Source organism: Petromyzon marinus, chromosome 1, assembly GCF_048934315.1.
Source record: "Petromyzon marinus isolate PM22_M1 ecotype Great Lakes invasive population chromosome 1, UKy_Petmar_22M1.pri1.0, whole genome shotgun sequence".
Classification (NCBI taxonomy): domain Eukaryota; kingdom Metazoa; phylum Chordata; class Hyperoartia; order Petromyzontiformes; family Petromyzontidae; genus Petromyzon; species Petromyzon marinus.
In genome coordinates this window covers 6473802-6493428 of record NC_133667.1, presented here as the reverse complement: position 1 = coordinate 6493428, position 19627 = coordinate 6473802, and the positions used below count along the sequence as shown (strand labels likewise).

Sequence of the window (19627 nt, the reverse complement as noted above, 5' to 3'; positions counted from 1 at the left end):
TACTTCTCAACCTCCCTTGATTTTGCTTGGTGTTAACCCTATGCCTCCTCTTGACCCTTTGCTGACTTCTCCTTGTCCTCGCTGTTCAATGGCACCACCTCTGGTCTCTGTCCTTGTCCTCATCTGCCCCTGGGACTGCCTTGGATCTCATTGTTGCCGACTGGCTGGTGAAGGGCCCCTGGTACCGCAAAATTCCTCTGGGGCTCATTGGTGATTAGGCACAGCCTGTCCTGGGACTTGCTTGGTGGAGGATCCACGAGGATATCACTGGGACTCATTGGTGCTGCCCTGGCTGCCCGTGTATCATGCCACCTCAACTTTATCGTACACCATGGGCTATAAAAGCTGTCCCACTCTACAGAATGTGTTGTGTAATATTGTGTACTCCTGTGAACTGTGACTTCGTGTAATATATAACGACACTCCTGCCCTGCAGAATGTATATTTGTTCATTTAAGTCTTGCATTTGTATACTAATTTCTTATTTGTGTTTACCAATAATGGCCTGATCAAGGAGTGCTTTGTACTTGGGGTTGTGTGTGTATGTGTGGGTGTGTTCATTCAGGACGGCGGGCTCAGTGGACGAGCGCAACCCGACCATCATCCCTAAAAACCCTGTCCTCATGCTGCACATGGGGCACGGCAACTCCCTGAGCCCCTGTGACATCGTGAAAGTGCAAAAGCTTTACGGTTTTCAGACAACCCGATTGCTATGTTCTCACTCTGCAGGTGGGTTTACCGAGGTCATTTGTTCAGATGTCCTCTTTACTGAGGTTTGTACAATGGCAACGTATTTGGTAGCTGATGCAATTCTTTTAATTCCTGAACCAATCAGATAGTGTGAGAACCTTAACATGAGACCCCACTATTTTTCTTAATCAGCAATATCTTTTTACGTAAAGGTTCTGGTGGTGGGCATGACAAAACTTTGAGATGACCTTCGTACAAACCGACTCATAGGAGACACTGCCAAGTTACAAGATGTACGGGAACTTGCGCTTCTGAAAATAACAGATCTCTTAAAGTAATACCTTCAAATAATTCAACAACATCAACATTAGCTTATATCTTCACACGAACTCTGTTAATTTCACACAAACTCCGGCCATCCTCGCAGCAGCTTTTGGCTGGCCATTGAACAAAGATGGCCACTGCGTTGCGCGCTTCCAGATGCGCTTCTGCGACTGTCTGGAATGATCTTCTTTCCAATATTAGGAAGCCACTGGAGCTATGCACTTTTAAATATAGACTGAAAACTTATTTCTTTAGAACTGCTTTTTGTATTTAGTTTGTTATCTGGCCTCCGATTAGCACGTTTAGGTACGTATGGTGTGAAAGAAGTTCAACATACATATGTAGTGGAATAACACGCGCAGGGGGTTTGCAAGCGGTGTGCAAGCATGTGCGAGTTACAGACAGTGAGGTCGCATCGGGGTGACCAGGTGCGGTGAGAGGGAGCAACGGAAAGTAGACGGCTCATTAAGATGCATAGCAGTGATTGGCTGGCTGCAAATGCAGGCGCGGAACAGACGCCAGGCAGACGGAAGATTGAGGCGATAACGACGGAAGCCACGGGCGTGAGGCGACGGTAGGTCGCCTGCTTAATTAATGAGGAGTTAAAGCGGAGGGGGTTATATACGGGAGCGTGAGAGAAAGAGTGGAGTTGGTCGGAGGGAAGAGAAGAGGAAAGACAAGAAACGCTAGCAGAGAGTATAGCTAGCAGTAGAGAAGCTAGCAGAGCATATAGTTAGCAGTAGAGAGACTAGGAAAGTGAGAGAGAGAGCAGGCTAGCAGTGGAGAGGCTAGGAGAGTGAGAGAGAACAGGCTAGCAGTGGAGAGACTTGGAGAGTGAGAGAGGAAGCAAGCTAGCAGTGGAGAGACTAGGAGAGTAAGAGAGGAAGCAAGCCATGGAGAGTCTGACAGAGAGAGGGGGAGTGGAGCGAGCGAAGCAGATGAGCAGCGCAAGCGGGAAAAACACGACAAGAGTTACGGGGTGTCGAACACGAGGAGATCTGTTAAATAAAAGTGACACAGGAGAAAAAGAAGACGTCCGCGTGAAATAAAAACAATACACATACATAAATACATGCATATCTGAAAAATAAAGAAAACACAAGTGTTTGTAATGGGAATTTTTCATGGACAGGGCATTGTCTTGAGTTACAATAGAATGTTAGCGATTGTTGTGATACATTTGGAATTGGTTGACCACTCCCAGTTCCACCCTTTCAGCTTCACGTGTATACTATATACGAATCGTGTAGTAAACAAACCCCCTCAATATGCCCGGAGATGGGAAGCCCTTTTGTACTGACAAACTGTGCCTCTCGTTACATTCCTGGTATGCACTTGAGAGCTGCTTAGCGTTTCATCCAATGGGAGGGAAATCCGAAGTGCACGACGAATGTGCACGAAAGACAAGCCTTGCTCGGGGCAATGTGAGGACAATGTCAACATTACCAATGACTTCTTCACCATCCGACATTGCTTATTGAATTTGTTGTATGCGAATTTGTTTTGCTCATTTTTATCTTGAGTCAACTCTACATCCTTTTACAATGTTACGCGTTCATTTCCTATAATTCAAAATAATCATTCTCGTAGTGGAGACTATAAATAACCAACTGAATAAGCACACATCTTTCCTTCGCACATCCATCTTAAGTAAAAACATTAATGTATTATCGTCCACACGACCTTCTGGGAGTGCAGATATTCAGCAGAATTTATTCAAAATAAAAAAAATACAAGCTGGTTTTAATATAGTGTCTCCTTACCCTGAGAGTGAGGCTAGCTTGAATCAATGCTGGTGAACTGGCAACACTTACAGGCATGGACCCTCTATGATACAGGTCCTAGTTAGATGTAGCATATAATACGTAACTCATGTTAATCGTAAGTGTGACTGTGAAGAATATAGAAAACAATAGATATGCAGACAGCATGTCTTTTTTACATATCCATCTCTCTACATACATTATGACACTTTCTTACACAAATCTATTAACCTTCTGGGAGTGCATATTTTCATGAGCATTGATTGAAGAACAAACAATCAATGGACTTCATAATAGAGGTTCTTTGGGTTAGAGCGTAAATATAAATGCGTCATTTGGCAGTTTAGACATGTGTAGTGTTTATAATGACGAATAAACTTCTTATGAGGCACACTCTGTTTATTGTAATACTTCTCTTTACACAGTCCTTAACACACAGAGGGGTATACGGTCCCCTCACCCGATACCCTAAGAAGGCACAGCCTCCGGACTTAGCGTGACCTACACACAGGTCTCTTCCTAACCTAAGGAGGTACAGCCTCATATCTTGGCGGGACTTACTCACACGTCTACCGCTATCCTAGAGTCCTCCGGCTGGGACCTAGGGGAGGCTATCTGACCCACCGCTGGCCCGGCGGGTCTTGACCACTGGATATGCCGAGCCTTAGCCCTCAGAAGGGCTGGAAGGCTGGGTCCAGGGTCCTGGCTATCTTCAGCCCGGGCTTCGGTCTTCGTGTAGGGAGATAACTCCCCGCGCTCTGCGCGGTTACCCTTATACCGTTTGTGGCCAGGTACAACCAATCACACATTCCCACGTGGAACTGTCTGATTGGTTCTTACCAAACTGTGGCTACGATCCACTTCACCTCGTCTGACCCCAACCGTTATGTAAACAGAGGTAACGCTGCACTGCCCCTTTGATACCTAGTGGCAATGCAGGTTACCGAACAGTGAGTAGTTAACACCTCTACACATGTATGAACAATAATGATGATTTGATGTATCTATGTTTTTGTTCACTATGCTTGTGTGCTGATTTGTCAGATGTGATAGCACATGGAGGTCTGGAGAACCATGTGAACATATCCAGAAAAAAGGTGAGAGGGATGAAGCAGTGGGAAACATGACAATAAATTGTCAGCTTTAGTTGAAAGCAATTTTATATTTTGTGGGAAGCAAACGTTACATCGGTATGGTCATTTAAAGTTAATGTTTACATACAATGGGGTTCTTTAAAAGTAATGGCCCTAAACGTTTTCCTGTGAAACTGCCAGACCTACATTGCTACAAGCGCATAGCGAGAGTACCGCACGCTTTCACACTGCTCGGTGCAGTTTGGATTACGTGCTAAACGGTGTTTCAGTTGCAAGCAAAATGGCTCAACAATGAGGCATAGCCGAGTCCCTGCTGTGAGAGACGAGATCCTTGTGTGGTGCACACAGCCTGAACCGGAGGGGTGTTGTTTTATCTATATTCTATGGTTATTTTGGTAATGTCACAGAACAAATAATAACAAATAAAAATAAAGTGAATAAAAATATCACGACGTTTCGATCGCAACACAAGCGGTCGTCATCAGGAACAGGGAGGTTAGCCTCTGAGGGCAAGCTGTTTATAAAGGTTTCGAGATGGGCGGCGCAGCTAATATTAGTGTAGGAGAGGGCTCCGACACCGCAGTAGGTCTACACCAATCAAAGAGCTGTTCATAAAGGTTTAGAGATGGGCGGGGCAGCTAATGTTAATGTAGGAGAAAGCTCCGACACCAGCAGTAGGTCTATACCAATCAAAGCATTGCACCTCGCTCCATACACCCACACAACTTACGGTGGAGGTTGACAAGAAAACACAAATCAAGTCATGATCCAAAATGGTTGATAACATTTCCAATGATTGCTCAGTTTATAACCTTCCTCTCGGTTGAAATTGTCTCAGTGTCTGTATATATGGATGGCTTCATGAACGAATCTTTGTTGATAGCCAGTAGGCGTGCAAAGTACCATCGTCTTAGAGAAATCCATTTCGTATGAGCCAGCCGCATTAAAATAATGATCAGCCACAGCAGAAGTATTGGTCCTACCATGTTTCAAATCTGCCTTATGTTCATGGACACGGTCTGAGACATGTCGCTTAGTTTCCCCAATGTAACTGCTGCCGCAGATACAGCTTAGTTTGTAGACGCCGGGATATTGCATGTCAGGAATCTTGTTTTTCACAAATGGGATCAGATCACGAATTTCATCTACCGTGTTAAATCAGACCTGGATCTTGTGTTTGTTCATGATCTTGGAAATCTTTTTGGTTACCCCTGCTATGTATGGCAGGGTGATGGTTTTGACTAGATCCTTAGATGGCTCCTTCCTCACGGTTGGGGTGATGGCTTTGCGGATTGTGTAGTCAGAATATCCATTTGCCTTGAGAGCTTTGTGTACGTGTTTGAGTTCACTGGTTAGGTGTTCATGGTTAGAGATACATTGAGCTCTATGAATTAGCGTTTTGATGAGGGAATTCTTTTGGGATGGATGGTGGTGGGAATCAGGTTTTAGGTAGGCATCAGTATGGGTTACTTTCCTGTAGACAGAATGGCTTATTGAGCCATCTAGTCTCTTTTTTGTTTTATCGTTTATGGGTGAATCGTTTTTTATCCCACACCACAAGTGGCCATGGCAAGCCATGGCAAGCCATGGCCACGGGAGTCTCACCGCGCCGGTTTCACCGACTTTGTTCACAGATGGTGAGATGGCACTGATTGCACAAATGAGGTCTAAAATGACGTTTATGTGGATAAATCTGTAGACTCCCTTTTCATGTAATTTACACCTGGTTTTCATAAAAATACATTCAATGACATTACCTCATAATTCCAGTGTTGTTATTTAAATAATGTTTATGCATTTTCGTAAGGCATTCCCTGTGGAGGGTTGAATGCGTGGTGTTGCTGCTGTGGGTGTTGTTGGCCACGACCACTCTGCTCACTCAGTTGGCTGCTCGCGTTTCCTCATGGAGACACCGCAGTGCTGCCGGTGCAGTGGTTAGTGAATGAGCTCACTAAGCTCCGCTGATGTCAAGCCTGTTCACTGGCTTTTTAAACTTTTATCCATTTATGATTGTTATGGATATGGAGTAGTATCATGAGTTCATATTTCATTATTCTGCAAAGTGATTGGTATGTCCTTTGGAGCATGATTTTAAATAAAGTAAAAAACAAATCACACAAATTAAAAAATATATTGTCCAGTTTTTCACAAAATGTTACTTTAATTGAATCTATATTTCAAGTTTTCGTGACTGCAGGGATCCATACTCTTTGGTACTTTCGGTAAAGTCACGTTAAATCACGACGTTTCGGGCGCAACACAAACGTCCGTCAGGTGGGACAACCACAGCACGAAACAACTGCTGAGGCGGGCAAAAGGGCTGCTTGTAACATGGGGCTATATAGTAAGAGGGGGGGGGAGGGTACTTTCATCATCCAGGACCTTCTTAATGATGGTAGCTACGCCAAAATCAACAAAGATCCTACTAACAGCCTGACTACAAAAAACAACAATATCATCACCAGTTCGACTTCTATAATCGAACCAGTCAAACGGCTCTTCCTAAAACCTTCTGCTGCCAGACCACCCAGATGCTATGGTCTTCTTAACATCCATAAAGAAGGCACTCCACTTCAGCCCATCGTTTCAACTCACCTACCTACAAACTGGCCCGTTTTCTGTCTGATACCTTGCTTCCATTCACTGGCAATACTGCCTCAGCAATACATAACTCAGCTCACCTGGTCTCTCTAATCAACGGCATTTCACTGTCCCCATATGATTTGTACGTCAGCTTTGATGTGGTTTCTCTGTTCAGCAAGGTTCCTGTGCCTGACACCTTAGTAATAATTGAAGATTTAGTCCAACATGGACTGAACCCTGATGTTCCGACTCTAGTTAGGCACTGCCTTACCAACACTTACTTCACCTGGAATGGTACTTTCTACATACAATATGAAGGTACCCCCATGGGTTCCCCCCTATCACCAGTGATAGCGAATGTTAGTGGAGAAATTTGAAACAGATACCACCCAGACATCCACCCTACGTCCTTGTGGAAGAGATATGTGGATGCTACTTTCGTCATTTGGCCACATGGCCGTCCAGCACTGAACCAATTTCTCACCCACATTAATTCCATACATCCATACATCAAATTCACCATGGAAGTGGAGAAGGATGGTAAGCTACCATTCCTGGATGTTTTGTTTGAGAAACCACCCACACAGATTCCTATCTGAAACCTGGTTGGTCGGAAATGCAGTGGACCCTATGGCCCACTGCAACGCCACCTAGCCAGTGAACTGGAACACGTACACCAGGCCCTTAAGATAAATGGATATTCGGAGCGCATTATCCGCAAAGCTGTTTCTCCAACCATGGAGAAACAACCCCCTGAGACGCCGATCAGAACCATCACGTTACCATACATAGCAGGCGTGACCAAATAGATTTCCAAAATCTTGAACAAATACAAAATCCAGGTCCGATTCAGTACAGTACACAAAATCCATGATCTAATCCCATCTGTGAAGGATGTCGTTCCTGACATACAATATCCTGGAGTCTACAAACTAAGTTGCATCTTTGGTGACTGTTACATTGGGGAAACGAAACGTCATGTCTCGGACCGTGTTTGCGAGCACAAGTCAGATCTGAAACACGGCAGAACTTATTCCTCCGCTGTGGCTGACCATTGTTATAACGCTGTAGGCTCTCATGATATTGTTTTTTCCGAGACCAAGGTACTCTGCAAACCGTCAGGCTACTATGAAAGGTTTGTTCATGAAGCCATCCAGATATATAAGCGAGACATAACTTCAACCGAGAAGATGGATACAAATTGAGCAATCATTGGAAGGATGTTATTAACCAGGTAAAACCTTAACTCCTTTATAGTTTGCGTTCATATCCGCATCTCCAGTTTTCTTTAGCCTCCCTACTGCCAGCCCCACTCACTTCTCAGCCCCGGCATTTTATCATACCGTAGGAGCGTGCTGCACACTACTCTCCCTACCCAACTCCCCCACCCTCTCCAGCCCTCCTCCCTGGCTCCATCCCCCCCCCCCTCTTTTACTATATAGCCCCTTGTTACAAGCAGCCATTTTGCCCGCCTCAGCAGTTGTTTCGTGCTGTGGTTGTCCCACCTGTTGATGATTGCTTGTGTTGCGCCTGAAACGTCGTTATTTATTTCTTTTTATATCTACGTGACTTTACCAAAAGAACCAAAGAGTATGTTACTTTAATTGGTCTAACAGTTTTGAGTTCAAACCAAGAGTGTGCTACCAAAAAGAGGAGTGGCAACAAAGTCCCCCAGTGTGATGGGACAGCGCAGGGAGGGCTCATCCCAGACAGAGCCCTGCTGTGGTAGCAGGATGCCTCCTCCCAGAACGGCAGTCCCATTACTGTGCCCCCGGGCCGAGTGGGGAGAGACGAAGCCACCTCCTGTGGCCCCCTGTGCACCGTTGTGCTCGGCTTGCTTCCTGGCTCTCGGTGCTGATGGTCGTCGTGGTTTTGTTTGTTCTCTCATCAGACAGAGGAGGAGGTGATGGAGGAAAAAGCAGCCAAAGGTGAAGTGTGCATGCGTTATAGAGAGCAAAATATGTTGCCTCAGGGGATTTTATTTTACAATTACAGTGATCCGTCAAAATGTCTTTGAAAAAGTATTGATGTTGTAATGAATACTCTTTTTGCATCGGTCACACTTGAACACTTATAACAACCCAATGTCTATCACGATATCAATGCTTTTTGTAAGATTTTTTCATGGAGCTGTTTGAAGCTTTTTTTTTTTACAATTTGTAAAGGAATTTCACAAACCGGCACTGATTAGTGAGGTGAAGTATGGTCAAGCCATCCTCATGGCCAACAAGTCAGCAGATGCCATCATTCAGCAGTTGATTGGCACTAGTCTGTAACTGTCTTGTTATTTTGTTTCCACAATAACCCCCCCCCCACCTGGAGAAAATCCTTGCCTATGAGTAGAGCACCAAGCCCATGCACACAGTACAGTAGAGCTGGGACAATTCGTCAATTAGGTCGACTAATTGAATACATTTTCAGTTGACTATTTTGTGGTCGATTACTCGAGCCCATTTAAAAATGGCGACGGGCACCACATCCTGCCTCCTGAAGGTGGGAAACCCCCTTTGAGCCATGCCCAGTGTGACGTGCTAATAATGCTGATGATGTCACCAAGCCCCGCCCATCACCTCTTGTCCAGTAGCCCTTGTGGCAACAGAGGAGAGATTTATTTAAACAGTTTTTAAGTTATTCGATTAGTTTAGTAATAAAATCAATAACCAGTAGAGTAATAGATTGCCTAGATAATCAGATAACCCAGCTCTATAATGTAGCAACATACTTGCTGTTGCCTACTAATGGCTATGCAGCTTGGATGTGTCACACTTGCGGATTTGCTAAATTAACCAACTCCATCTCTAAATCACTGGATTACAGACCTGCACTACACACGGCTATTTAAATAATGTAAACATTTGAAAATATAGTATTTTATTCATTAAAATAAGAAAAAATATACTATTGCATGGATTTTGGAACGTATTTCAACATGGGGTTGTCCTTAGAAGTAATTTGTGACAGCATTGATTTTCAAGCAATGAAAAAAAGACATCAAACAGTGCAAGATGTGCGACATCTTGCTCACGTCATGGGAGAGGCACCTGCCTGCCGTATCATTTCATCGCTATCGTCAAAAAGGGTTACCCGTCGTGTAATTGTATCACCAAGTTTAGGGTAACCCTTTGATCAATGTGCCAGTCTTTCTACAGGGTATGTGCCGAATATTGGATTGTGTTTACGAGAGCTATCATGATCCATACGATAAAGCTAACCTTAATTAAGTTACACTCTGACAACACTACAGGGGTGTGTTCCCGCACCTCCGATTAGCACAGTTGTCTTCTTACGGTGCGCAAGAGGTTCAACATAGAGTACACACATGCGTCAGCATTCCTTAGCACCTCCTGCAACACAGTGTTTGCTGCAAACTGTCACCACAATTCACCGAGATAAATTTCTCATCCGGTGTTTGGAAAACATTGTTTTTGAAGGATTAGTGGCCTAATTAACGTTTTATTGTGCCATGACAACTTTCTTTCTCTACACTTTAGCCGGACGATGTTGTGTAATTTGGAATCAATATATACAGTTATATATGTACATATATAAAAACTGTATCCATTGTGCAGTCATAATGATAGTAACATAACATTGAGACAAACATGAGCATATACTACGTTGATACATATAAGATATCAATGATGCACACTTGGTGGATCTCTAGTAAGTGGAGGTTGACGCTTAAAATCTAACTCTTACATTTAAAGAAGTTATATCATTTAATGCCATTTCAAAAATCATATTTTATCATAATTATTTACTGTAACGTGACATTTTAGATGCATTGTGAAGTATGTTTTTAATGTTTTACAACTACATTCGAAAGTTTATGCCTTAACCTTTAGTTTCTTTTCAAATTCTTAGAAGGACCCACTAATATCTAACCTGCCCATCTTGTGTTGTTGCTCACTTCTTTACAGTGCGGACATTAAACGCAAAAGGAGACCCAGTTGTGAAGGTCATAATGGAGGTGAAGATGCAATGCACGTGAGTGTCTCATCCTTAAAGTACGATCACAAGACATTCTAGGTACAGAGGGCACTGACAAGAGACACTGCTGGTCCAGAGAGCCCACGAAACATAATTTAGGAGAGCACCCCAGTTTAAAATACATTCTTAAACTATGAATAGTTATGTTGTTGATTAGGTTGGGTGTTGAAACCAATCCTGGTCCTATTACTGCCAAATCTTCTCCAGCACTCATCCATAACTCAATTGAGAAAAAAACAGACAGAGTCTTGGCATTGCTCATGTTAATATCTGGAGGCATTATAGCTAAATTGGAACAATTAAAAATGTAATTCAATAATCCTTGTCCGGACATTTTAAATTTTATTTTGATTAACCTTGATAAAAGCCACTACTGCTGTGCAATATTCCTTGACATGTCATAGCCTTTGACACCATTGTCCATGCTATTCTGCTCACAAGACTTGGTCAACAAAATTTTCAGACAGTACAATAAAATGTTTTTAGAGTTACCTCTCTGACCATTCTCAACATGTACATAGTGATAACATCATTTGCAAATATTAAAATAACAAAGAGTGTTCCACAAGGTTGTGTGCTGGGTCCAATTCTGTTCTTATATTTAAACAATCTTGGACTAAACTTAAATCACTCAGAATTACATATCTTTGCTGATGACATTGTCATGCTAGTATCAGGTAAATCTCCAAACGAAGTAAATCAGAATCTCCAATACCATTTTGACTTCATTCAATATAAATTATCATCACTAAAATTGCTCCTAAATGTCCACAAAAATATTTGCTTTCAACAAGAGTCCAGTTTCATTCCTTTCACCTATTACGGATATCAGAAACAACATCATTGGACAAATGGAATGCTTAAAATTATTGGGTTTATTGATAGATTCAAACTTATGATCCGACCCCATATTTATAACATCTGAAAAAAATATATGCAAATATTATTTTCCCATTGAGTGTGCCTGCAAATTGTTGAAGCTATTCTACTACTTTTTGACGACTGTGACACTGATGAGATCTGAGATCTCTGCAAAATCTCTCATGATCTCACAGCTGATCCACAAATTGTTTCAACTCTGTTGGTAATGATAGGTCATTAGAGGAGCATTGTTATACATAATTGCATTTTCTGTAACAGTATTGGCGATGCATTGCAGATTAAATTATGTTTACTGCAGTGTTTCTCTGCTTCACACTCCGTGTTGTCTCACTGGTGTGCTGGTTCCACAGTGACTCACCTGGAGAGGCTGCTGGAGCTGTTAGATGAGGCTGTGTTACTCCTGGGTCGTGCTCTGTGTTGTCTCACAGTTATGACAGCTCCACGGTGCCACGCCTGGAGAAGCTTCTGGAGCTTCTATCTGCCAAGGGCCCGGCGCAGGAGAAGGAGGTGCTGCACACGGCTTACAAAGCGGGTGGTGGCCCAGGTGAGAATCTCCACGCTCACTCTCTACAAAACGTTTTGTGTATTTGATTTATATACTATGATGCTAATACTCATTTTGGTGACATCACCATATTAGAGCAGCATAAGTACTTTCAGGTAAAGGTGCGATTCCACTCAAAACAATCAGCGACCAAATACACACAGGAAGCATCCAAGTCAACACTTTTGCCTTTTGCACTAAATGTGTATGTAAAAGTATATAATTTAAAACCACAACACTATTCAATGTCAAATGTCAACAAGATATGTAGAATTTGGATTTGCTAGTCAGGTAACCAAGAAAACACAACAATAAAACTAAACTCAAAACATTCGTCAGTAACACTGCTATAATAGGAATGTTATAAATGTAATAGGAGACGTTTTGGGCATTGAGCTTTCTTCCTCACAGATTATAAAAATAGTTCACATGTCACAAGTAAACAAAAACACTAATTAATGATCACTTTCGCAGTAAATTCTACTGCTCAGATTACAACAGGTCACCAAGTACTACTGTCACAGCACAATACTGTTCAAGGATTCGAGATTCGAAGTAAAGTCGTCATCTGTTTGGGTTCATTCATCCCACTCGCTATGCTGTTGTTTTGCATTTAGGCCCATTCTGCTTCTCACACCAACTTGTCATGCAACAATATGGATGCACGAATAGGGGAATATTCAAGCGTTTTTGCCGTCTTTGTTAATGTCGGGATCGGCTATCTGCCTCCAAGGGACATTTGGCACTTTGGCTCCTGTTAAGTACCTCCTGCTGTGCCTATTTGGACCAGTGTGGACACGTTACTGCCCTGCCCCCAGCTGCCTATATCACCCATGGTCTTGCACTCCCACTCCACCCAGACAATAATGCATGCAAACACAAATCACATATATACTCGAAAATAGTTGTGCATGCAATTGCCAATACATCCAGGACAAATGCATACGGAAAGTAAAGCTCACAAAAATAATCATCACGTCCAAAAATGAATACACATTCAGTCACGAGTCGGATTTATCGATGTCTGACATTTAAAAAATCATGCTGCATTCATAAATAAATCAATCTGTTTGTATTTTCTGTGCCAATATCACCCTCAATGAAGTAGGAACCGGTGCACATAACAGCAGAACGGGAACGGTACAGAGGCATAGAACAACATAAATTAACTTAATAAATCCGTCACAACCTCAACGGCTAAAATAGACTGAGCAAAGTAAATTGCAACTGCACACAAAATAAAGTGCAACTGTCTAGAAAAGATACAATAAGAAATATAAGTCGTGAATAAAACAAATAAGTAAATAAACTATTTTTTATTCTAGATTTTATGGGAAGGCAAGACTGAATATGATGACGTATTAAAATGTTTTTACTGTGTTCATGTAAAGCCACTGCATAATAAAGCAATTCAGTTTAACCACAGGGTGGCGTGAGTGAGCGTGCCATCATAGCAGCAGGTTAAACGTTTGAGGACCGTCCTTGAAACAAATTATCAACAAAATTTGTATCTGTGCATGTAAAATGGGGCTGGTGCTGACAGAAAAATTAAACATTACCCTGGAATTAATGTGTTAGAATTGTACTATTTAACTACAAGAGTCTCCTGGGTGCTACAAAGTTGTGGATTAGTATGTAATATCATCTCCTTTAGAGCTGCTCAAGAAAATCCTGGAGTTTCCCAAGGCAGAGTCGTACAGAATTCCTCTTCTGCTTGTGGTCGCAAAAATCGTCAATGTCCTGGCTCTTCAGACAGCAGATGAAGGTAAGCAATGTGTTATCTGGGCAAGCTCTACATTTTAAATGAGTTTGTTGATTTGAAGTTTTCAATACTAATAAAACACGTTTTGAGTACTTGCAATTAATATTTGTAGAATGCAAGCTAGCATCTCCCTCTAGTCATTGCACACTGAGATGAAATATCAGTCCATGCTCTCACTTCAGGCTTCAAGATTTCACAAAAAAACTCTGAGCACTGTAAATTTGTGTTTTGAAGTTTGAGGTATAATAAACATGTGTAGAGTCATGCTTCAGGATGTCCTGTCAGATTGCAGACTCAGACGGAGACCAGGGTTGAATATTCAGGGCTGCTTGCCGTTTATTCACGCCAACATCCGCACTCTTCGTTCCGTCGCGAGTACTCACTATTCCCTGTCTCTAGCCTTCTCTCCCGACTCCCTCGACCTTCATCCAGGCTACCCCGTACTCTTCCACCCATAGCCTCCTTTGTCTCTCCAGCCCAGAAGCCTTTCTCCCTGCTACCTGGCTCCTTTCTCTCTCTCCTCCCCTTCCATCTAGGTTCCCCTTTTATCCCCTTCACCCGGGCTCCTCCCTCCTCCATCTACCTGGCTCCCCCACTAGCAGACGTCTCACTCTTCTAATTACCCTCCTCTCTCGCCCTTCTGGCACTCCCCTTTCTGCTTGTATCCCTTCCCGCGGTTACCCCTCGTTGGGTCCCCTCAGTACTCCTCTACATCACCCCCCCCCCCCTTGCCATGAAGAAAATCCAGCCATCCCGGCTGTTAACGTTATTTCGCGGAGCACGTGAACGACCCCGTACAACAAGCAGCCAACGTAACAACAACAAGAATAATGATGCGGAACACTGGATGGTAAGGTAAGCACGAAAGGGGCCGGTTGGCCCATGCAGTGGGCTATGGCCTGTCGCAGAGCACACCGCTCGTGCCAACAGTGCCACGTCGAGCGGTCGGGTGCAGGAAGGCGCTCAATGGAACAGCCTGCTCCTGGACCTCGTCCTCGAGTCTGGTCCATCTCCTTGAGTCGGAGCCTGGTCGAGCGTTGGCATTGCGGTCCTGCGAGACTGCTCTCCCCCTGGCAGGGGCGCAGGCAGTTCCTCGGGAGTTAGGTGCCGCAGTCCTGCGGGTGGAGGAGAAGAAGCACCCTGACACACAGCGTTTTGACACCCCCGACGCGGCTCGTCGGACACATCAGACACTCCCCGCTCCGGGATTGGGGATGAATCAATTGAACAAGGCAGATACCTCTTCAACCGAGAGGGGTGCACAATCCAATGGCGTCGGCCGAATTGGATGCGCACGCACTGTGGTCGCTGGACCTCTACAACCTCCACGGGACCCTAACACAGTCGGTAAAATTTTATGGATGTCCCCAGCGGCACCTGCGGGCAATGAAGCCAGGCTTTATCACCAACCCCCCACGGAGTTCCCGCCCCCCGGTGTATCGTCAACCTCTCATTTTCCGCTTGCCGGCTGGCCGAATTACTTGCCGCGGCCTCGCGTGCCCCCCATAACCTGTCAAGCGTAACCCGCATGGGGGCAGGCACCGCGGATCCCTTGCCGGACGAAGCCAAGCCTAATTGGACGTGCATTAAAAAAATGGGGAGAATCCCGTGGAAGAATGAGGGGCCAACCTGTACACCACAAGGATGCCTGGGATGTGCAGGTCCCAATCGAACTGCGCCGCATCCACCTGGTGGCAAAACATTGACGTGAGGGTGTGATGCAGTCGCCCTACCATCCCATCAGTTTGAGGGTGGTAGGGCGATGTCCTAATTTTCCTTTTGCCCAGGAGGTGGCAGACGTCTTTGAGCAACCTAGAGGATAAATGTTGTCCCTGGTCAGTCAAGAGTTGCTCGGGGGCCCCCTTGTCCAACACATAGCCATGCACAAAGGCATCGGCTATGGATGCAGCAGACTGATCTGGAAGGGGCCACGCCATAGGCCAATGGGTGAGGTACTTGACCCCGACCTGGAGATATTTATCGCCCCTTTTTGAAAGCGGGAACGGGCCCAAGATGTCGAGGGCCACCAGCTCGTTGACCCGCCCGACCTGTATGGATTGCAGTGGGGGGGCAGATCCTGCCGGCTCGGCGTTTTCTGGCGAGTACAATCCTGACAATCTTTGACAAACAGTGCCACGTCGTCCTCCATACCCAGCCAATAGTAGTCTCGTTTAATAGTGAGCAACGTCTTCCGAACCACCCGGGTAAGCTTCCCTCGGAGGACCGTGGGCACTACGATGCAATACCCTTGGGATTCGGCGTTCCACCGCATGATGAAGCCACCCCGAAGGATGACCACCGGCGCTTTCGTTGGAGAGGCCCTTTGGTTAGCTGATGTAACGCGGCATCGCAACCTAAGTAGAGAGGCGTCCTCTATCTGTATGCGGGAACATTCGTTGCTGTGCTGGGCGCCCTTCCTATGGATGATCTTGAAAGAGTATCCCTGCAATACTTCGAGCCAGCGGGAAAGCTGACCCGAAGGTTGGTCAATCCGCAAGGAGTACTGTAAGGCGGCATGGTCCGTGCGGACAACAAACCGCCTCCCATACAAGTAGGGCCTGTACAGCTGCATAAAATGGACGATAGCCAGCAGCTCCCTACGCATGACGCAGTAACGTTGTTCTGCGGGGGACAAAATGCGGCTGCCATACGCCACAACTCTTTCGAGGCCGTCAACTCTCTGGGACAAAACGGCCCCGATGCCCGTGTCGCTGGCATCTGTGTCCAAGGGCAAGCTAAAATCGGGGTACCCCAATGGGGGCGCGTTGGCGAGAGAGTCCCTGATTGCGACAAATGCTGCTTCCTCTTCAGCGCCCAAGAAAATGTATGTCCCTTGGCGGTCAGCGTGTGTAGCGGCTTGGCGATTGTCGCGAAGTTGCGGACGAATTGGCGTGAGTAGGAGGCAAACCCGACAAAACTGCGAACTTTGGCCACGGATTGAGGGTCGGCCATGCACGCACGCACGCAGTTTTGTCTGGATCGGTAGCCACCCCCGATGCGCTCGCGACGTGACCCAAATACCTAACCGAGGACTGCAGCAAATGGCACTTTTGGGGCTTAAATTTGAGGTTAGCGGCCCGCACCTTCAGGAATACCGAGCGCAATCGTTGGTGTTCCTCAAACGTGCGGCTGAAAATGATGACATAGTCCAAGTATATGGGGCACGAGTCCCATTGAAGACCCGCTAAGACCATCTCCATAAGGCACTGAAAGGTGGCCGGGGCAGAATGGAGATCCATAGGGAGGCAGTTAAATTGGAAAAGGTCTTGGGGTGTGTGGAAATCAGTTTTGGGCTTGGAGGCCTCATCCAATGGCAGCTGCCAGAATCCCAACAACAAGTCTAGAGTTGAAAAGAACCGCGCACCGGAGAGTGCGTCTAGCGAGTCGTCAATGCGGGGGAGAGGGTAGGCATCTGCGATGGAAATTTTGTTTAATTTACGAAAATCAATGCAAAACCGGAGACTGCCATCGCATTTCTTAACCAAAACGATGGGAGCTCCCCACGGACTGTTAGAGGGTGAGATGATATCAGCCCCAAGCGTTTCATCAATGACAAGGCGGACATGTTCTTTTTAGTTGGTGCTCAGTCTGTGAGCATGCTGGCGAATGGGAGCCGAATTACCCGTGTCAATGTGGTGATGAGTCAAGGAAGTGCGGCCGATGTCAAATTTGCTTTTGCTAAAAATGTCCGCAAATTCGGAGGAAGTCGCCCTTCAACAACAGCGGAGGGCAGAGGCGTGATGCTCGCAACAATTAGCGAAGTGCCAGGCGGCTAAAACACAGCAATTGACACAGTAGGGGGCACAGGTGGTGCATCTGCCAGTCATCTCAGTCAACCCATGGCACCTGGGTCTGTCCAGTCACCTGCCAGCGAGCCTTCGACACTTCACGTGGCCTTAAAGTGCACATATCCTGGCACAAGCACCGTGGTGACATCACCGCCACTTAGTTCCAAATGGCAGTTATTGTTAGTGAGAACGCGGGTGTATGCCGACACGAGTAATGACGGATTTAAGGCTGTTCCTAACTGCTCCTATGTTTTCACAGAAATGTATGCATTCCCCTACGTTAATCACATAGGGACTCGAAATTGGGACAAATATTGGCCTACGCAATTTATAGTAATGCATAAGCCATTCAGTACTCAGACCCCTGGTATAGTGGGATGGTGTGGTGTGATGGTGTAATGGACTATAATGGCCATGATGGGCCACTCTATTTTAGCAAATTATTTTTACTCCTAGATTAATTTAGCCTGTAGACCTATTATTGCTAAGCATACACACTGATTTGCTAGAGAGAACTTTATCACTTCATTCCATTGCCCGCCAAGTTTCCAGAGTCAATAATGGTTAATGTATTGCTGGTGATGGTTATGATCGAATGCAGCAATTTCTATAAAATTGCTGCATTCGATCATAACCGTCGCAATCGGAATCAAGGCCATCCATAGAGGGGTGCGGGGCCAGGGTCAAATCGCACTTTGTGGGCCCCCTGACGCCTTCAAACTAAACCGGAAGTGTTACATCTGACACCATGACGTCAAAGCGCAGGGCCACCGAAGCATGGTGCCACTGATGCGCGGTGTCACCGAAATGCAGTACCACCGAAGCATGGTGCCACTGAAGCATGGTGCCACCGAAGCATGGTCCACTGATGCGCGGTGTCACCGAAATGCAGTGCCACCAAAGCACGGGGCCACCAAAGCGCGAGGGCCGGGGTGGTCGCCATGATTCGCTGTACTCTAGGGACGGCTGTGATCGGATTGCAACAGCACAGCCAAGGGTTGTGGGCTTCTCCTGTGAGTTCTGGCGGCATAGTTTTACACTGTGAACCTCCTCATACATTTGGTGTGATGGGATTTTTGTAAACATTGCCAAACTTAAGTCTGCATTGACATCTGAACTATTTTTCTTTTCATTTGTTGATCTGAAAATTCATGCCCTTGCTGGCCCCTTTTAATCATATCCATGCTAGGGGTAGTGGGAGCCTTTGTTAACATGTTTCCAGGCACTGTAAGACTTGGCTCCTGAGAGGTATTGTAATCTCAGCATATGGCTACTCAAGCATCATTTTGTAGTCTAAAGAGAATTAAGTTATTCCTTTCTTGGCATTATGTTGCATTCATTGTGATCGCTACTTAAATGTTGGCACACGTAAAAAAACTAAGAGACTCAAACATTAAGTTAGGTTATTTGCAATTATAAATAATGTTTTTCATCACCATCTTCATACAAACTTGTTACTCCCACCTTTGTGACTGTTTTTATTTATGGTGATGTGACATCTGCTCAAATGACAGTTTTAAAATCTCAATGCCTGGTATTCCATTAAGCCTTGTGCTTTATTCTTTCTTATTATTACACTTGTTTACCCAGGAAAGCCTCACTCAGTCTCACAACTCTTTCAGGAGGGTCCTGCCAAGTTGCCACAGTAGGGGGGATGATTGCGATGTATTACCCGAATTGAGTAATTTGTTGGTAATTTTTCAAACTTGGTCCATCATAATCTAGATTTGAAGTTTTTGTGACTGCAGGAATCCATACTCTTTGGTTCTTTCGGTAAAGTCACATAGGTATTAAATAAATTAAATCACGACGTTTTGGGCGCAACACAAGTGCCCGTCATCAGGTGGAAACAACCCCAGCAATAAACAATTTGCTGAAATGGGAAAAAGGAGACTGCTTGTGACACGAGGCTATATATATACGTGAGAGGGGTGGGGGGGGATGAGAAGCCAGGGAGGAGAGATAGAGGGGGTGCGGGTGTGGGGTAGGGGGAGTGGCGAAGTGCAAGCTCCAACCCGAGCCCGAGCTCAATACAATACCGGGGCTGGGAAGTGCAAGCTCCAACCCGAGCCTGAGTACGACAAAATATCTGGTCTTGGAAGTGAGCGGGACTAGAGGGTAGGAGGCTGAAGAAACTGGCGATGCCTTGCTTCCATTCACTGTCAAAACTACCTCAGCAGTACTTAATTCAGCTCACTTGGTCTCTA

The 19627-nt window shown here is 45.2% G+C and overlaps 1 protein-coding gene across 1 annotated transcript in view; it reads left to right on the top strand.

Moving 5' to 3' along the window:
* Nucleotides 1-19627, top strand: part of LOC142906764 (uncharacterized) — a 73487-nt gene that overhangs the window by 13890 nt on the left and 39970 nt on the right. The window contains exons 7-12 of the mRNA XM_076055241.1: nucleotides 566-729; nucleotides 3822-3874; nucleotides 8346-8382; nucleotides 10375-10441; nucleotides 11755-11870; nucleotides 13525-13635. Coding sequence (XP_075911356.1) covers nucleotides 566-729; nucleotides 3822-3874; nucleotides 8346-8382; nucleotides 10375-10441; nucleotides 11755-11870; nucleotides 13525-13635 — 548 coding nt within the window. The remainder of the gene's footprint in view (nucleotides 1-565; nucleotides 730-3821; nucleotides 3875-8345; nucleotides 8383-10374; nucleotides 10442-11754; nucleotides 11871-13524; nucleotides 13636-19627) is intronic.